The sequence below is a fragment of the Eurosta solidaginis genome, chromosome 1, assembly GCF_040869045.1.
Source record: "Eurosta solidaginis isolate ZX-2024a chromosome 1, ASM4086904v1, whole genome shotgun sequence".
Taxonomy (NCBI): Eukaryota; Metazoa; Arthropoda; class Insecta; order Diptera; family Tephritidae; genus Eurosta; species Eurosta solidaginis.
Window position 1 is genome coordinate 60549864 of NC_090319.1, and position 20211 is coordinate 60570074.

The 20211-nt window shown below is 37.3% G+C and overlaps 3 protein-coding genes across 4 annotated transcripts in view; 2 read left to right on the forward strand and 1 right to left on the reverse strand.

Annotated features, from left to right (window-relative positions):
• Nucleotides 1-215: 215 nt before the first annotated feature.
• On the forward strand, nt 216-5558 carry Sas-4 (spindle assembly abnormal 4). Its single transcript, XM_067792175.1, has 2 exons — nt 216-2396; nt 4250-5558. The coding sequence occupies exons 1-2, from the start codon at nt 315-317 to the stop codon at nt 5372-5374; spliced, it is 3207 nt and encodes a 1068-aa protein (XP_067648276.1). The 5' UTR covers nt 216-314; the 3' UTR covers nt 5375-5558.
• A 61-nt stretch (nt 5559-5619) lies between these two features.
• LOC137254497 (GPN-loop GTPase 3) overlaps nt 5620-20211 on the reverse strand; it is a 75395-nt gene continuing 60803 nt past the window's right edge. The window contains exon 3 of one of the 2 annotated variants that reach the window (XM_067792209.1): nt 5620-5821. In XM_067792209.1, the coding sequence (XP_067648310.1) occupies nt 5653-5821 (169 nt within the window). In that variant the 3' untranslated portion in view covers nt 5620-5652. The remainder of the gene's footprint in view (nt 5822-20211) is intronic. The other variant, XR_010954014.1, reaches the window with a different exon arrangement.
• gfzf (GST-containing FLYWCH zinc-finger protein) overlaps nt 11352-20211 on the forward strand; it is a 39394-nt gene continuing 30534 nt past the window's right edge. The window contains exons 1-2 of the mRNA XM_067792183.1: nt 11352-12112; nt 15294-16324. Of these exons, the coding sequence (XP_067648284.1) occupies nt 11570-12112; nt 15294-16324 (1574 nt within the window). The 5' untranslated portion in view covers nt 11352-11569. The remainder of the gene's footprint in view (nt 12113-15293; nt 16325-20211) is intronic.

Below are 20211 nucleotides of genomic sequence, written 5' to 3' on the forward strand. Positions count from 1 at the left end.
CATTTTACTTACACATACAAAAACTGAGTTTTATGTTTCCATTCCATACCATTCGCACCAACACCAATACACAGATTTTGACAATTTGAACAGACATATTTTGTTGCTTTACAGATGAGCCAACCTGTATATAGTTGAACCATGGATTTTTGTAGAACGAAAATCGATAGCAATATATACACACAGCCCTGTGAGTTAACTATCGATTACCGGATAGTTGCCAGTGCTGAAGTAAATAACTTTTCAAGATTTTGTTTGAAAAAATTCTGCAATTTAATTTATTTTCTAAAAATTCTTTAACATCAACAAATTACATGTTGGAAATGCTACAAGACAATTGCAACAAGAATACAATGGAGTCCCAAGTGAGTATAGCAAATCAGTTGAAAAAGCTAAATGAATGGCAAGAAGAACAGAAACGTTTACTGGATGAGCGCCAGAATATGCAAAGAAAAATGCTTGGTTTGGAACATCAGAACATGTATGAGAAATTGGGATTCTTTCATGCCAGCGATATAATTGAAAATGAGGATGATGGTAGTGGTGACAAACCATTCGATCAAGGAAAAAGGCATGGAAATGTATGTGACAGTGAAATCATAGAAATGGAAAAAATTATGTTTGAAGGTAGCAAAGAAGTGCAAGTAAAATTTTCAAATCAGCCAACGTATAGTAAGTGCGAAAACGACGATCTTGAAGTTAAAGCCATAAAACCAAAGAGACCATTTCTAAAACGGGGTGAAGGCATTAAACAACGATATAAAATCTCACCAGAATCATTACGATTGAATAATTTACCACGTTATAAATATGCTACAAATAATCCCAAAATAAAGAACTTACAACGAAGAAGATTGGTTCCAAAAGCAAATCCATCAAAGGAGATTCCTAAGGAAAACCCTAAAAAAGTTGAAGCAATAGATGAATCGGAAAAATTCGATGGAAATGAAAAGCAATTTCAGCAAATGTTGGCCAAATCAAAACCTGGTTACAGTTCCACACCTGATTGTAAAACAACAAAACATTGTGTCTCATCAATATCTATTACGCTGCCAAATGTGCGCTTAGGTGAAGAAGCAAATAAAGAAGCCAAATCGAAAAAACATTACAAAAATAATGTCAATAATCAACAAGTTGAGCCCTTTGCCGCAATAACGTGGTCAAAAGTGCTCGATCCACAAATTGTAAGACCGATTCCAATTAAGGAAATTCGTGCGGGTACTGCTACAAAAAACGTCGATAACTTCAACACTAAAAATGGAAAACTGGATGATGAAGAAAACTTAAGTATATTTGAATTACTTGAGCGACAGGCGGCTGAGGGAACTATTGACATGAACTCAAGTTGTATGAGAAACTTTATGGAACATAAAAAAGATACTGAAGAAAATCAAGATAACGAAAGCGATATACCAGTGGACAAAATCTACGCAGAGTGTGGTTTACGTCCGGCGGTTCAAGAAGTTTTAAGAACCGATTCGGACGACGACGGTAATTTATCCGATACAATCGACGAGCACTATAATAACAGCCAAACGCCACACGTTTCTACGTATCTTAGTGATGAGACAAAACACAATTCTACATTAAATACGGACAAGCTAGATTTACGCGTTCGTTTCTCTGAAGAAAACACTACATGCGAATATGATTCCCGTAACGACATCATATCGGATAGTTCAGTGTTATTAGATGAAGAAACAGCGTCGAATAAGAGTTCCGATTTGTTTCATCAATTCAAAGATGCACTCTTCAGTGCGTTGTTAGGCAAGAATGAGAGTGAATGCAATGCCATAGAACAAAACATGGTAATACAATCTCCACCATCTGCGCTAACACAAGAATTGCAAGAGAAAAGTAACGTAATTAAAATGCGTTTGGAAGAGCTGGAAAAAGAAATAGCCGCCTTTAGAAGTAACAATGTAGAACTAATGCGTGCCAAACAAGAATATGAAATAGAAAGAACACATTTTAGTCAAGAGCGTAATGAAGCACTGGATCGTTTGAAAGATGATAAAATTCAAATGGAAATGTATCTGCACGATGAACGTATGAAAATTGAGGAAGACAAACGCAAATTTGAACAGCAAATGCGTATACAAAAGCAAGCATTTACAAATAAGGAACGTAAAGAAGTGGCACGTCTGAAGGACGAATTGGAATCTTTGCAAATGCAGCTTAAACAAAAGGATCAGTTACATGCATCTGCACAAGCTCGTTTGCGTGTCCAAATAAAAAATTTAGAGCGCGATCAAAAACAACTTTATGAAGAAATTGAACGATTAACAAAAGAAAATAAACGTTTGCAGAATGAGAAACAAAAAATTGAACGAGATGGTAATAACAAAATGCTTATGGAAATCAATAGAAATATAGCTAAATTGGCACCAAAGTTGGTACGTAAAGACTTCTTAGTTTTATAAATTATTTATAGTTACATATTAGAGCTTCATACCAAAACCCATTCAGTGTCTTCTGTTGAGGATATTCCTGAAAATTGAGAAAACCTAAAAAAAATGTAACGTCTTAGTACAAATCGGACCGATGATATTTATGCCTTTCTCGAACTATCATGACAATATTGGGAAGGAGAACATGATTATATCATTTTATTTGTAAGCCAACTCTATTGTGATTTCCTCTATACGATATCTCCGATAAGAGCTTTCATACGTCTTATTTAGTTAGTTATTTATTTATTACGGCTTAAAGCCTAATTCAAGATGCAAATAGTACTATTCTATCTTATAGGTAGAGTTTCACAAAATTCATATAATTTTGCCTTAAAAACTAAGATTTCATTGCAGTTTTTAATTTCCAATGGGAGCTCGTTGTAACCCCTTAGGCGTTTGTAAAAAATGTTTTGCTTATCTATTTCTGTTCGAAAAAATGGCAATTTAAAATTATGTCTATTTATAGTATTTATATTGTGTGTTTGCTCCACTAGAACTACGTTACTACTTAAATATTCAGGTGGAATGCAGGGAAGAAGATGGATATGTTTTCCAGATGTCAGAGGGCGTATGACTCTTGACTGCTTCGAGGAAAAAAACAAGAGTAACAGGACAACCAAAATTGAAATATAACAAGATTCCTTTTCTTAAACTGCATCGCCCTTCGGCAGTGGTTTAGCAAACCATTCGAATGTATTTCTAGCATGAAAAGCTTCTCAGCGAATTCATCACCATTTTCAGTTCTCACACTCAAGTGGTTTCATTATCAGTATGCAGGCAAGGAATATGGGTTTCCTGAATTTCTGGTGAGGACAGCGCAAAGGTCTGTGATTGTTTCGTTGTTACATGCCACGATTTCGCTAACTCAGGCATGCCTACATGTCTTCAATTTTATACCTTTTCCTACGCTTTGTAATAGATATTAAATCATTTATTTTCTTTTTTGGTCGTCAGTATAAACTGTTATTTTATATTTTTGAGCTCAAGGCCGAATTAAATAAAACACTTAATTTTTTAATTTGAATTGTTTTATTTTAATTATTTGTCAATATTTCGACTTCACTCTGAAGTCATCATCAGGACTGAATCTTGAAAGCGCATTTGAAGATTCAGTCCTGATGATGACTTCAGAGTAAAGTCGAAATATTGACAAATAATTAAAATAAAACAAATCAAATTAAAAAATTAAGTGTTTTATTTAATCCGGCCTTGAGCTCAAAAATATAAAATAACATAGATATTAAATGGTAAAAAACAAGCATTTATCATGTATCATAGGGTAACACTGCTCAACAGTCGTTTTAGTGTAAAAAAGCAATAATGCTATTGTTGTTGTTTTTGTTGTTGTAGCGATAAGGACACCCCGAAGGCTTTGGGGAGTGTTATCGATGTTGATGGTCCTTTGCCGGATGCAGATCCGGTACGTTCCGGTACCCAGCCCGACCATCTCGTGAACGATTTGTTATGACCACGTGCGACATTCTTGGCCATACCGCCCACCCACCCTCTAGATCCATGAGGAGTTCGGGTTCGCCAGAGCCTCGGCTGTTAATGAAACAGGATTCTCCACGGACAGGAGAGGTTGACAATTGGGTTTGGAGAAGCTATATATTGCGCTGGCAACCTGAAAGGGTTGCGCCACACAACCTCTTGAATCTGGTGTTTTAGTCACCTCTTACGACAGGCATACCTACCGCGGGTATATTATGACCTCCTAACCTGCTGAAGGGCCAATAATGCTATTCAAACCTACCGTCGAGTATGATACATTGACTTTTTTTACTTACTATATTTAGAACTATATCAACTCCCATAATACGAGTCCAGAACATGGCGATTTCAACAACCGATTTCGCAGCAAGCACACAAATACCTCGTCCCACTCACCAGCAGTCCTTCACAAAGCGAATGCCAACAAAGTTCAACGTGTAATGAAAGCGCCACCGAACACAAGAAACACAAGCAGAACAAATTTATCACACGATATCGAAAATGCCACTATTTTATATAACCCGGAAATTCCTAATAAACATAATAACTCCGATATTGATATTGCTGATGAGGGGGATACTGATGTTGATGATGATGATGAAGATGACGACATTATCGCCGAGCTAAGAATGACACAAAATAAAATAAGTTTAAAATCAATACAAAGTTCCTCACGTTCAAATACATCCAAAGAGACTGTAGTTCTCAAATGTGATAAAGATGGGAAAGATGAAGACAACGAAAACCCGACGAAAAAGTCGTTGGATTCAACAATTATAGATTATAGTGCGAAATCAGCAGCAACAACAAAGAGTTTAAAATCAACAACAACACATGCTAAAAGTAATACTTCAGAAGCTGCTGACAATTGTAGACGTGAAATAATTAATTCGGATGGTAGTCGTGATATTTGGTATCCCAATGGTAACTTGAAAAAAATTTCAGCTGATGGAATGAATATACGTATGCTGTATTTCAATAAAGATATAAAAGAGACAAATGTTAATGAGGGCACTGTTAAATATTATTATGCTGAAACAAATATTTGGCATACAACATATTTAGATGGCTTGGAAATATTAGAGTTTCCCAATGGCCAAACGGAGCATCGGTATAAAAATGGTATTGTTGAAATTCATCTACCTGATAATTCTGTAAAAATTACAAATCCTGCAGAAAGAGATAAATTAGAAGAGTGGCGTTTCGCTGATGGCACGACCTTAGTCCAAATGCGTAATGGCGATAGAATTCTAATGTTGCCAAATGGTCAGAAGGAGATACATACAAAACTAAATAAACGGCGAGAATATCCTGATGGTACAGTTAAGATTGTTTATCCTGACGGTAGTCAAGAGACTCGGTACTCTAATGGACGTGTACGTCTGAAAGATAAAGATGGCAATCTCGTACTGGATACGGAGAGGAACTAAATGACCAGTTTGGCGGGAGTACATACATATTTCATCAGTGTTCTGTGTTGTTTGTAAATTATATTAAAATCGAAATGCAAAAAAATTACGCGTATTTATAGTATATAATACAAAAATTAAATAAAATTTGTTTATTCTATAGCATTTATTTTAAATATATTAGTAATACACTTTTGAAAAACTACTACAAATAGATATATATATATATATATATATATATATATATATATATATATATATATATATATATATAAACTCTATAAAGTAATGTATGTACATTATTCAGGTTTTGTTTCATTAATAGATTCGGATTCATCTTCTGGCTGATCGAAATCACGTATTTTCACATCTGCATCTTCACCGTATTGTATAACATTATCAATTTGAAGTAGTAAGTCCTGTATACTTTCCTCGTCGTCAATATTTAACGGAACAAATCGTACAAGGCTGAGAATAATTAAAATATAATTATTATGCTGTGCTTAGGTTTTGGTAAAAGTATAGTTGAGGGGTCGACTGCTAATACGCTACCAAAAATATCGAAAAAGGTGTCAAACGATACGTCTAGACACCAGTATTAATAATGCGAAGGCATCAAAAGATGTTAACGAAAAACCGAAAAATTAACCTCCGAATCGGGGATGGGATCCAAAGTATTTTTGCGAAGAACACCTTTGCATTGGCGGCCTTCGGTCGCGTTTATAAAAAGGTAAAAATCTAGTTGAGGGGTCGAGGGTATTAGCCATTGCACAGGCTTTCAGTATCCCGTTCGGTCACATTGTAACATTTGCATGTTAAATTTTCATAGCATTGTGTACTTATCCCCAACGTTCATACATACCAACCTAATAAAAACGCACTGGTTTTTCAACGCACGCACTTAAACTGCTTTTTTCCCCTAACCGAAATAAGCATGCGTTGCGACAATATAAACCATGTATGCAAACGTCAAACCAAAATGTCACGCAGAACAAAAATTGGAAATCGAGTTAGCTTTTTACGCAGTAAATTCAATTTCGGTTGCTCATATAATTCGCATGTGAGTGAGACATTTTTAACAGAAAACTGCGGCAGTGCGTTTTTATTAGGTTTGCCTGATATATGATGGAATTATAGGTGGTGCATTGCGCAAAACAATGAGCTACAAAACTTAAATATAAATAACGAACTAATTGAAAAAGTCAGCATTATAAAATACTTGGGAATAAAAATAGATGATAAGCTGAATTCCAACGAGCACGTGGATTATACGGTAGGAAAAATAGCGAAAAAGTTATATTTTACACAACGAACCTGCAAATATTTAAATAGAAGGTATAAAATCATCGTCTACAGATCTATAATCGAACCTAATTTTATTTATTGCCCAACTATATTTTTCATCTTGCGAGATAGTCAGATATACAAGCTACAAAAGCAACAGAACCGCGCTATGAGATTCATTCTCAAAAAACGGTATGACACACCTATCAGAGACATGCTATGCTCTCTTAATTGGCTTAGCATTAGACAGCAACTTTTTTATTATACCATAAAATTTATTAAAAACATAATAGAAGGAACTTTGCCTGCGTATTTGAGGACTAATATAAAATATGTAAAAGATGTGCACTCTGTAAATACTCGTAATAAAAATGATTTTAATCTGCCGGCTTATAAAACTGAAGCAGACAAATGTAATCTGTATTATAAAGGTCTTAAATCATATAATGAACTACCGATTGATATTAAATCATGTCATTCCAATAAATTTAAACAAAAATTGTACAATTATTGCAGAACACTACCAATTTAGTGCTGGACAGGCGGACTTCCATAGCATCGATAGAAGTGCAGCGAAACTATACTGCTGTGTAGCGCCAAGACTTCCAAGCTCTTGTGCGCATACAAAAAAGGTTGCCGAAGCACATACTGAAACGCATCACTCGATTAACTCAGTGCATCGCCGTGCAGATGTTGCCTTCGCGCTTTACTAACATGCGTAAAATGCCTACATACTACATAATCGCAACGCTTTGTTCGCATGATCTGGAAGTCTCCCATCCATAGTACTCCAAGGTAGGACATAGATGTAACTATTCTAGATTGCATAGTCCAGAAGACAATTATAAACATGTAAAATAGATTTAAGTTAGGCTTAGGAAAGCCGTAATAAATAAATACATTATACATTATACATTATGTAAACATTATTTATGGACAATTTTTACGTCATTTTCCTTTATCTCTTGTTTTTTTTCTCTTTCATTCGCTGAAGCAGTCAAGTGTGACGTATTTGCGCAGAACGAAGCAATTTTGAACTCGTGAATGTACAATCTTCTGTGCGTGATTTGTGGGCTTGATAGGGATCCGTATCGCGGGGAACGTTGATAATATCAATATGCACAAAGTGATGTCGCGCCGCTTATGGGCTCAGCAGATACAATCTGTCACGACGTAGGGCAATTTCCAATGACAGCACGTACGTGGTGTTACGTTAAACACATAACGACCGATAAAAATACTTTTATTTGAAAATAAATTTGTGGATTCCACGCGTACTAAAAGTGGCAACAAATATAAAGGGCAACATCTATGACGCGGCTGAGGTATCTCAAAAGTAGAACATTGACAATGTATTAAGGCCACACTAAGCTGCACTACGCAGCACTGCACTTCACTGCAAAATATTCTATGCATGTATGCTTACGGGGCAATTCACATTTAGCGTCAGCAGCACTGCGCGACCCGGCACAGCGCTTCAAATTTGATAAACTAGACAAAAAAAGCCGCATAGGGAAGTGTCGCGCAGTGCTGCTGCCGCTAGGTATGAATCATTTAGCGGCAAACCCCGCGCGCAAAATGTATTTGAGCGAATGAGAAACAATTTTATTTGGGCCGAAATATCCACAGAGAGTGGAGGAATTTGTTGCAACAGGTGTTTAATTATAATCAATTGGGCAAGGAGCTAACGAAGACGCCCTCAATCGCGGTCTTTTCTTTCGATATTATTGTTATGGCTGCTGATACAGCACCCATCGATTCTAGTACAATCGTGACTTTTATGCGAAAATAGATCGCAATTAAAATCCCAAATTCAATCCATTAAACATGAAATTGAAAGACTTCTAGTTTAAAGCGATATATATAAGATGTGCATACATATAGTAAAGTAAAACCAGAGGATAAAAGGCCCATTACTGATACTTAGCATAGCCTTGACGACTTTAGAACTGTCACTTACAGTTCTGTTAAATGAACATTGCATGTTACTGATTACTCAAAATTTAGCAACACTTAACTTGACTTAAGGGCCCATTACTGATACTTAGCATAGACTTGACTTTGCGTAAACTTGGCAACTTAGCCACGATTATACTCCACTTAGCGCATACAATCTGCCATCATAATCATTAAATGTCAATTTGTATGAGAAAATGTTAAAATGAAATGGAAACAAACAAATGGCATCTCAAAATGTAAACGTCACTTAGAACTTACATAGAAAATCAAAATTCAACAGATTCTAAAGCCCCCATTACTGATACTTAGCATAGACTTGACTTAACTTGGCGTAAACTTGGCAACTTAGCCACGATTATACTTAACTTGGCGCATAAAATCTGGCATCATAATCAGCGTTGAAATTTATTTTTAAATAAATGTCAATTTGTATGACAAAATGTCAAAATGAAAAGGAAAGAAACAAATGGCATCTCAAAATGTAAACGTCACTTAGAACTTACATAGAAAATCAAAATTCAACAGACTTTTAAGTCAAGTTAAGATTTGAGTAATCAGTAACATGCAATGTTCATTTAACAGAACTGTAAGTGACAGTTCGCAAGCCAAGTCAAGTCTATGCTAAGTATCAGTAATGGAGCCTTAAGCTGGAGACATTGGTGCTTTATCGGTAACCGTATCGGTAACCTTTTAACAGCTGATTCGACCAACCTTATGAGAATCAATGCAATCGATTATTGGTGCCGCTAAGGTCGTAACCGTATCGTAGCCAACCAATTGGGTTTTGGTTTACCGTCGTAACGATAAACAGCTGATTACGTTAGGGATACGACTACAGCGATACGACAAACGGCACCAATGACTCCAGCTTTATGTCAAGTGTTGCTAAGTTTTGAGTAATCAGTAACATGCAATGTTCATTTATCAGAACTGTAAGTGACAGTTCTCAAGTCAAGTCTATGCTAAGTATCAGTAATGGGCCCTTTAGAAGTCCGTGGAATTTCGATTTTCTATGTAAGTTCTAAGTGACGTTTACATTTTGAGATGCCATTTGTTTGTTTCTATTTCATTTTGACATTTTGTCATACAAATTGACATTTATTGCTTATGACGCCAGATTGTATGCGCTAAGTGGAGTGTAATCGTGGCTAAGTTGCCAAGTCAAGTCAAGTCTATGCTAAGTATCAGTAATGGGCACTTAAATATAATAAGAGACGTCACTCGTTATTTTGCGTAATGTTTTAGGTTAGGGTAATCGCAGGTTTTTTTTTGGGCGAGATGTGCATAAAATGTCTTCTATACATTTAGTGGGGTATTTGTGTTTATTTTTCCGACTATATTTAATTAATTAATTCTCTATCCAAAAATCACATTTGCATAAGGTGCCTACGTGGCGTGGATAAATGCGAGACAATTAAAAATGTCCCTCACAGAAAACATTAGACATTATTTTTTTTGATTTCCAGCGAGTTACTCGCCACTCGTAGCAGACTGTGGTGGTTTGACAGTGGCTCATATTTATTTATCCTCTTTGGTAAAACAATGTAAAAGTTGAGAGAACCAAGGGACATCAATCTTTCCTCACCGCTTTATTCCAGTTCAGTGGGGGTTGTTTACTTCCCTGCTGCTAATTGTGAGTTTCGATAGGGATAATTACGGGGCGGAATGTCATCTATTGCCTTATATCGAGGCATAGGTGACCATTCTTCTCCTTTCCTCTTCTTCGCACAAAAATGAAATTATTATAGCTTCAAAAACTATGTCGTCCATTTTGCAAACAAAAATAAACACTAACTTTTGCCGCTTAATGTGAATTACCAAAATATGTCGTACTGTGAAGCGCCGCTGTTGCTACATGTCGCGCAGCGTAATGTGCGCTAACCTCAAATATTGATTGAAGAATAAAGATGTTGCATGCCCGAACTTCAGTGGAAAGCAGCGGAACTTCACAAAATTCTAGTAGGTCACTTTCACCACACCACAAATTTTAACACAATTTTTAACATAATTTAACCACACAAAATACACTGATTGGAGTTTTAGAGAGTAAAAATTTAAATTCTGAACAGATTAGCTGAATAAAAAATGTACAAATAATAAATACAGACCTTGGTAGTTTAACACATTCTGCTGTGGTGAGTGGTAAATGTGACCTACTAGAATTTTGTGAAGGTTGCTTCACACTATTTTTCGTCCCTGCAACATCTCTATCTTAAGCCCCCATTACTGATACTTAGCATAGACTTGACTTGACTTGGCGTAAACTTGGCCACTTAGCCACGATTATACTCCACTTGGCGCATACAACCTGGCATCATAATCAGCGTTGAAATTTATTTTTAAATAAATGTCAATTTGTATGACAAAATGTCAAAATGAAATGGAAACAAACAAATGGCATCTCAAAATGTAAACGTCACTTAGAACTTACATAGAAAATCAAAATTCAACAGACTTCTAAGTCAAGTTAAGTTTTGAGTAATCAGTAACATGCAATGTTAAATTAACAGAACTGTAAGTGACAGTTCGCAAGCCAAGTCAAGTCTATGCTAAGTATCAGTAATGGAGCCTTTACAATCGTCTCTGCTAACCTTTAAGGATACATTAGCCTTATTTTTTACAAGCGTATGGGCAAACGTAAACGTATACGCGTGTAAAAAAACATGGCTCTTGTATAGTCTTACCATGTCAAAACCCAACTCATAGAACAACTTTGGACGACCTCGGGTTTCAATGTATTAGTAAAAAATCAATCTGGCAACATTGACAGTCAACCAACACGAAAATTTAATGGTGCGGCCATTTTTCTTACGTGAAAAATTAGGAATTTTTTCGTGATGCATTTCCAAAAAAAAAATCACTGAAAACCCAAAATCACTCTGTTTGGTATTGATAAATCTGTGGTGTTTAGTCGGAGGATAAAAAATCCAAATTTGGTGTTTTAATTCAAATAAAAATTAATTTATTACAAATATGACAGACATGGACATTTCGAATGTGCAAATGGTGCGTTCAGCAAAGGGTAATGATATGCTATGTGTCGACAAATTTCTTTATCATTTTCTTGATCGTGGAAAAAAGAGGTGCAGATGGATATGCAATAAGCAAAAAAATAAAGAAATCCAATGTAAGGCACGGATAGCAACTGTTATTGTGGATGGTGATGAGTCGCACCATCAAATTGTGCGAGTGACAAATGAACATTCACACGAACGCTGTACTGAACGCGAAATATCCAAAGTTGTTGAACGAAAACTCCAAGCAGATTTAGCCGGTAAACGATGTAAATTGAAGTGCAAATATGACAAACCCAGAGATGATGGATCATCAGATGATGAACACGACAATAGCGGTTCAATTGCACGGCGATTTGCCGATGGTGAGGAGTCAGATGAATGGCCGGTTGATGAGGATGAGCTTTTTACACCTAAAGAAACACAAACTAAAAAACCAGTGGGCGCAGTTATTACTGATAGTTATTGTTCGAAAGTTGGTGGGAAATTCTTCAATCTTAAGGTATGTATATTTTAAAGATTTATCCATATGAATTCATTAATTACACAAGCCGAAAAATTGTATACCCAGGAATTAACCAAGTATTTTCTAAGGGCCTTGGCGCAATTTGTATCCGAAAGTGCTAAAATCACCTTGATTTGCTATATTCAATACGATTTTTCTTCAAGAAAACTTTTCTTTGTATAACATCATTATTATTAAATAAATGGGGCTTAGCCGTGCAAGCGATTTAGACCGTTTCGCAAAAAGTTACGCCAGCTTTCCTTGTTTCGCGATGATTGACGCCAAGTGGAATCACCAAGGAGGTCAAGTATTCAACCGCCTGCCTCACTCAACTCAGTGGTGGTCTTTTTCTTCCTCTGGTCTTTTGCTTCCGAACTATGGTGTCGACTGAAATACTTTCTATCTATAACATGACCTAGCCAGATCCGGTACTCTCCAGTAACACATCACCATTAAGGAGCTAGCTTAAGCATCTCGGGAACAATTTATGTGGCCACATACCTTCAGGCCATCCCTCCCTCCCCACCCCGACTTCCATGAGGAGCTTGGGACTCCTAGAGCCTCGTCTGTTAGTGAAACAGGATTCGCCGCGGATAGGTGAGGTTGACAATTGGGTTTGGAGAAACTATACATTGCTCTGGCAACCTGAAAGATTGCGCTACACAGCCCCACTCAGGACTCATACAGCTCATCATCATCAGTGTTTTTATCGTGAATACCAACTCAGCATCATCTTTCTATAATTACCGTTGGTATAACGGACAGGACCATAAATCCTCCAGAAAACTTCTATCGATCACTGCAAGAGCCACCTCATCTTCTCTCAACACCGCGCAGGGCTTCGTGCTATACATCAAGTCAGATATGAGGATCCACTTTTAGATCGTGATTTTTTATTAGTCGAGAGAGCACTTTACTTGTCAATTGCCTACTGTCAAAAGTAACGCTTGTTGGTTAGTTATTCTGCGTTTGATTTCTGAACGTCCCTAACAGACGAAGACATTCCTTTTTTTTGCTACAACATAAACAAGTCCTTCACAGTCCAGTTTGTTGTTGTTTTTGTAGCGATAAGAACAAATCCGAAGGTTTGGTGGTGTTATCGATCTTGGTAATCCTTTGCTGGATATAGAAACGGTACGCTCAGGTAACAAGCACCATTAAAATACTAGTCCGACCATCTCGGGAACGATTTAATAACCAAATTTGACCTACTAGGCCATCCCGCCCAACCCCTTAGTTTCATGGGAACTTGGCGTCGTCAGAGCCTTCGGCTGCTAAAGAACCAAGATTCGCCACGGGTAGGTGAGGTTTTGGGCTGGATAAGCTATAAACTGCGCTGACAACACCTTGATTTTTATCGTTAATACAACAACAACATATCACTGGCTTTAACAAACGTGACTTAAACATTGCTTTTTCTGGGCTGGAAAACAAAGCCTTGGGTTCAATAAGGACAAGACGAAGTACTTGCTGACATTCATTAATCGGCGCACTTGCAACTTGGCAGCCACTTCATTGTTTACAAATATAAATTTGAGACTGTGAAGGACTTTGCCTATCTGGGAACCAGCATTAACAGTTGTTATTGTTGCTGCAGCGATAAGGTTACTCCCTGAAGGCTTTGGGGAGTGTTATCGATGTGATGGTCCTTTGCCGGATACAGATCCGGCACGCTGCGGTAACACAGCACCATTAAGGTGCTAGCCCGACCATCTCGAGAACGATTTATATGGCCACATTAGACCTTTAGGCCATCCCTCCCTCCCCACCCCCAAGTTCCATGAGGAGCTTGAAAGGGTTGCGCTACACAGCCCCTTGAATCTGGTATTTTAGACGCCTCTTACGACAGGCATACCTACCGCGGGTATATTCTGACCCCCTAACCCGCTGGGGTATAGGTGTGACACCTCCCAGTTGTAAAAGTTGGCCGCATCCCTTAATTGTGGCAACACAAGGCTGAAATTACAGAATGGTTGAAGAAACTGATTGAAATTTGAGCATTAACAGCGCAAACGTCAGCTTCTTTGAACTGAAGAGCCAATTGAAAAGTATGTCCACTCTCGACGAACAAAAACCAAACCTCACAAGCTGCTCATCATACCTGTCCTGATGTATGCCTTAGATTTTTTTTAGTTTATTCAGTCTATGACCAAAAAGAATCTTACAGACTAGATCATGAACGATGTGGAAGGAAGATGATATAGCCCTTGGATTGCTCGAGAAGTTTTCCGGAAGACATAGTTTTGCCCGGATTCCAACGGAGAGTATACCTAATGATGAGCTTTACGAGCTTTGCACAGATATGACGACAAAGCAGGGAATAAAAGCCCAAAGGCTCCGATGGCTAGGTTATGTTATACGAATGGACGCAGACCCCCGGCCAAGATACTATTTCTTACAACTGCTCTATTTTGAGTTGAGAGAGGCAGGAAGACTTGATCTCTCTTGGTGCTCCCAACTGCCGACAATTATGGCGTAACAGGGATAGCAGATGTGAACTGCCAAAATCGACTAGCCCCAATAAGCTGTGCTATCGTTTTCACGTATCGGTCGTACTGCCGCTGGAACGATTTTTTACCCCACGAATCTCCCGTCTTATGGATTTCAGTCGCCTCTTACGAATATTCTAGGCCCCTCAACCCGCTGGAACCCCCAGCCAACAAAAACTTAAAATTATGGTTCGCTTTTTTTTAGAACCTTTTCAGTTTAAAATCTGAAATTGCAAATAATAATTAAGGATGTTTTTAAACAGAAAATGGAGTCCTGTAAACACAAACGCTTTGAATGAAACGAATAAGGGGGTTAGAATATAGGCATAAAGTTTAGAACTTATTTTGATATGGGATAAGATTTCTACAAGAAAATTTACTGAGAAAAGTATTCTAATTAAAATGTTAAAAGGAAAGCAAAGATTGTGTTATAAGATATTGCAAATATTTTGCAAAAAGTATCATATACTTATTTGTACCTGCCCCCGTAGCACTGAGTCGCAAGTTAGATTCGATTCCACACTACTCCGGAAGTTTGCCTTGGGAGCGACTATGTTGCAAAAAGCACAGTTTACATACAAATTAACGGTCTCATTTCCTTAGACCTTAGAAATTATTTAACATATTTTACTAAAATAAAGCTTAATTATTTTAAATGTATACAAATCTATTATCCATGTATTTTTCAGAAACAAAACTTGTATATGCTCAAAACAGCTCTTGGACGGCAAATGATATGTGTAGAAGGATTTCTTTATCGTTTAGAATCAAAATCCATCACTTCGACTACTCATCGATGGGAGTGCATAAAACAAGATCCACCCTGTAAAGTTCGTATACTCACTGAGTGTTTATCAAACGGTATGCATCGTGTAAAGGATCGTCAGGAGATTAAACACTGTCACGAAGCTTATACTCCATTTAAACTAAGCAAACTATTAGTAAAGAATAATATTAAAATATTATCCGATGATGGTAAGGAATACAAGGACGTTGAAGCAATGCAATTCATGCCATTGCAAGACAATGTAATCTACAAGAACACAGGAACAAATAAGCCACCAAAAAAACGCATTATGGAAAGTCTAAATAAAACCAAATCACAAGATGAGGAACCGAAAAAAAAACGAACAAAACCGCAACATGTTACATATACATATTCCGCCGATCCGCTTGCAGCGATATCTACTAACACAAAAACAGATTCAGATAATGCAAAATTTACATTTTTACCCTCAGCAAAAGGAAATAAAGTGTTATGTCTTGACAATTATATATTCCATTTGGATACGCGTAGTCCTCGAAATGGACGTGCATATTGGACATGCCTTTTACGGCGTGATAAATTTTACAAATGTAATGCGCGCGTTACAACCGAAATGACCCATAAAGGTCCAATTATAACTCGAGTTTCTGGTAGACATTTGCATCGAGATCACTCGCAAGATATTAAAAGGCGTTTGCGTAGAAGTTTTGTTGCGCAAAATGCTCAAAAGGCTGGCATAAATATATCAAATATGATGAATGCATCTGGATGCGAATTGAATGACCAATTTAAAGAAATTCTTAAAGAGGCAAAAGAAGCCGTTGATCGTGGAATGACAAAATGGGGACGCCAAAAAGGGGATGATGAAGAACATGCAATGACAAAATCGGAACATCAAAAAGCGGATGATGAAGAACAAGCAACAACAACGAGTGAGGGTGATACAACAACGAGGTAGATACTTTTACACTATTTAAATCGTGACATGAATCCAATGATAACACAGTCCGACTTATTTTGTACCAAGAAATGAGTTAATACTTCTTAAACACATTGGTACGTTGATTCTAAATCCAGTATCAGAATTTTTATACTCAGCTGCTTTGCACACAAAGTATATTAACTTTGATTGGATAACGGTTGGTTGTACAGGTATAAAGGAATCGAGATAGATATAGACTTCCATATATCAAAATCATCAGCGTCGAAAAAAATTTGATTGAGCCATGTCCGTCCGTCCATTAACACGATAACTTGAGTAAATATCTAGAGTATCTTCACCAAATTTGGTACACGAGCTTATCTGGACCCAGAATAGATTAGTATTGAAAATGAGCGAAATCGGATGATAACCATGCCCACTTTTTATATATATAACATTTTGGAAAACACAAAAAACCTGATTATTTAGTAAATAATACACCTAGAATGTTGCAATTTGACGTATGACTGATCTTGAGACTTTTGGTAAAAATTTGAAATTTTTTTTAAAATGGGCGTGGCACCGCCCACTTGTGATAAAATCAATTTTACAAATATTATTAATCATAAATCAAAAACCGTTAAACCTATCGTAACAAAATTCGGAGAGGTTGCCTTTACTACAAGGAATGCTTTGAAGAAAAATTAACGAAATCGGTTAAGGACCAAGCCCACTTTTATATAAAAGATTTTTAAAAGGGTCGTGGACGAATAAAATAAGCTATATCTTTGCAAAAAAGAGCTTTATATCAATGGCATTTCATTTCCCAAGTGGATTTATAACAATAAATAGGAAAAACTTCAAATTTAAGAAAATGAGCTTGGCACCGCCCCTTTTATGACTAAGCAATTTTCTGTTTCGGGAGCCATAACCGGAAGAAAAATTAACGGATCGTTATAAAATTGGGTTCACAAATTTTCCCTATAGAAGAAAATATTCCTGGTAAAAATGGACCGGATCGGTTAAAGACCACGGAAACTTAGATACAAAAAAGTTTAAGAGGGTCGTAGACTACAATAATAAGCTATAACTTAGCAAAAAATAGTTTTGAATCAATGATATTTCACTTATCTCGTTTTATTGTAAGAGGAAATGGGGATACATTTTCTTTTAAACGGGCGATGCCCCGTTTTATGTAGAAAAGTAATTTATCTGAAAAGAAATGTGCAATTGAAGCTCACGCTGAGTATATAATGTTCGGTTACACCCGAACTTAGACACCTTTACTTGTTTAACTTGTTATGGTTTTGAGATATTTGTACCTGAATGTGGTGAAAACACGTTTTGTGCTGCTATATATTTTGTTCACGAAAATTTCTTTTTATTACAAAACAACTAACAATTGGAAAGTGCAACTATTTTTCTTGAAAATCTAGTTTCATTTTTTAGAAAAATTTTCGTTTTGAAGATATTGTTCTTTAAACTATGTTAGGTTTGCGATAATTTCTCCATACCAAATTTTTCACAAATTCTAAGTCTACTTTTAGGCACTTTAGTCACTTAATAACTGCATGTAGACGGGTTTAGCACACCATGCATTATCGTAATAAAATTATCATAAACTTTTAAAACAAATCATTGCAGCGTCTTCCAAACAGAAGTAGCAGTTATCATGGAGCCGCGACTCAAATAGGCACACAAAATACCGGCAAGGAAATCTTTATTTTCAGCGATAGCCAAACGGCAATAAACTCCCTTGGTTCCTATTCATTCAACTCCGAATTGACACTAAACTTTCGCCGATTTCTTCAGGAGATGGCCCAACAGAACCGTGTACACCTCACATGGGTCCCGGGACACACATAGAGGGAAACTGCGCTGCAGACGAACTTGCTAGGCAGGGTACGACCAGACAGATTCTTCCTGACAAAGAACGCCTAGGTATGCCTTTTGCCACTTGCAAGCTAATGCTAAAAGAGTATACTTACAGTCAAGCGAACGAAAGATGGCTACTAACCCTGGGGTGTAGAATATCAAAGCAATCCGGGCCTAAATGGGATACTAAGAGATCCCGTCGCGTCTACACCCTAAGTAGGGACAAAATCTCCTCACTTGTAGGAGTTCTGACTGGGCACTGCCTCATCGGACGGCATGCGGAAACGCTAGGAGCACCCTTTCGACGATGCTGCAGAAGTTGTAAAGAAGACGATGAAGAGGAAACGGTGATGCACCTCATCTGCAACTGCCCAGCGTTAAGTGGCCCCAGACAACGCTGTCTGGGAGCATGATATAAGGGACTTGGTGGCTTTTATCAGGTCCTCGAAATCGTTCGAAGAGGAGGGCTAATGGTGTCTTTCTGTGGTACCATAACGGGCCAACTGATACTGGCCTATGTGTGCCCATGGGGCAGCCACTACTACCTAACCTATGAAACAAAGCATTTAAGATGAAATTAACTATCTTTATCGACTACTCGCATCTGCTACACAGCCCATAACCAATATAAGATGTTCACCTCATGTGCGACATGATCAAGGACGTAGGGTAAAAAACGTATATAAAAATATTGTGACGAATATGAGTGACAGTAAGTGATACTCACATCCCTAGTCTGATGCTAAGTAAATGAAGTCACAGCAACAATAAAGCAGACAGTCACTTGTATCTACATAAACGAATCAATCATTATGTCTACACATATGTAGGTACACGCAGCTGAGAAGCAACGCACACCTGGGGCTAGCTGCTGGCTCTTTGACGTTCCAAATAGAAAAAAAGATTTAAAAACGAAAAAGGTCCGCACCACCTGCCGATAGCTAACTTTCGTCGAGTTTTTCCCCTTTGAAGTCAGCGCTCGGCAGGGGTGGGCCGTTACCGGTAAATAATAATATTGCCAAAAAATGTGCATTAGGGTGGTAGCGAATATTTAGGCTGGTGGCCTAAACACATGCATATATGTTATCTAAGGTGCTCACAAGAGAGGGCAATAACTTGTGCAAATATTATGAGAAGCAATAAACATAGTTGTGGCTGGTGATTTTGTAGCTGATAACTACCTAGTAAGTTCTGGAATTAGAAAAGCCTAGAAATATGCAAAAAGGAAATCGGAAAGTATAAAAGGTGGCCAACAGTAGAAGCGAAAAATCAGTTTTATTTAAGCTATCAGTCAGTTTGGTTGTTAAGAAAGCTAGTTGCAAAGTAGAAGTGTTATTGTGAAGTACTTTAATAAAGGCCAATGTTGGCAAAGTAGAAGTGTTATTGTGAAGTACTTTAATAAAGGCAAATGTTGGCAACCCTGGTGTGTGAAAGCTAAAGTAATTTGTGCTCCTCTTTAAATTTTCAAATTCATTGTTTATTGTGAGTCTTAATTCTTGCAACCTGTGTCTAAACATTAACAAACGTGACATTTATCTGTGGAAAATAAGATCCTCTGTCCAATTCAATTTTACTAACTTGGCAGTATATTGCGATTGGTGCTCCTGCTTTGTTGTTGTCAGTCAACTTGTTTTTTTTGACACCTTCACACCTTCATCAACTGTGTATCTTCCCGCCAAAAGTTTTATAGTCACTGAAGTTTGTTTGTGATTCAAGCTTTATTTTGTGGTTTGCGTCTATGCTAAAAGCCTGCGTCATAATAATCTAAGCTGCGTTAGAGCTGCCACTCAGTTTCTTCGAGCATTATTTTTGGCCCGTTTTTTTCGAACACCATGGATCAAGTCAATGGTAAGCGTCGTGGTGACGACCTTAATAACGAGGTTGATAGCGCCAAAAAGGTGCAACGGATCAGCGGCTTCTCTCCTAGTTTAATGCAAAGCATGGATCAGCGATTTGCTAAGTTCAACGATCTGATTGCTAAGCAAATTTTGGACTCGGAAAAAAGGCTCATTGAATTCGTATGCAAAAAACTAGAAGACAAATT

What these genes read in the sequence shown, in the direction of transcription:
- Sas-4 (XM_067792175.1), top strand. Translation starts at nt 315, where the DNA reads ATGTTGGAAATGCTACAAGACAATTGCAACAAGAATACAATGGAGTCC. An exon ending in CTAAATTGGCACCAAAGTTG is followed by an intron (nt 2,397 to 4,249) that starts GTACGTAAAGAC and finishes TACTATATTTAG; the next exon opens with AACTATATCAACTCCCATAA.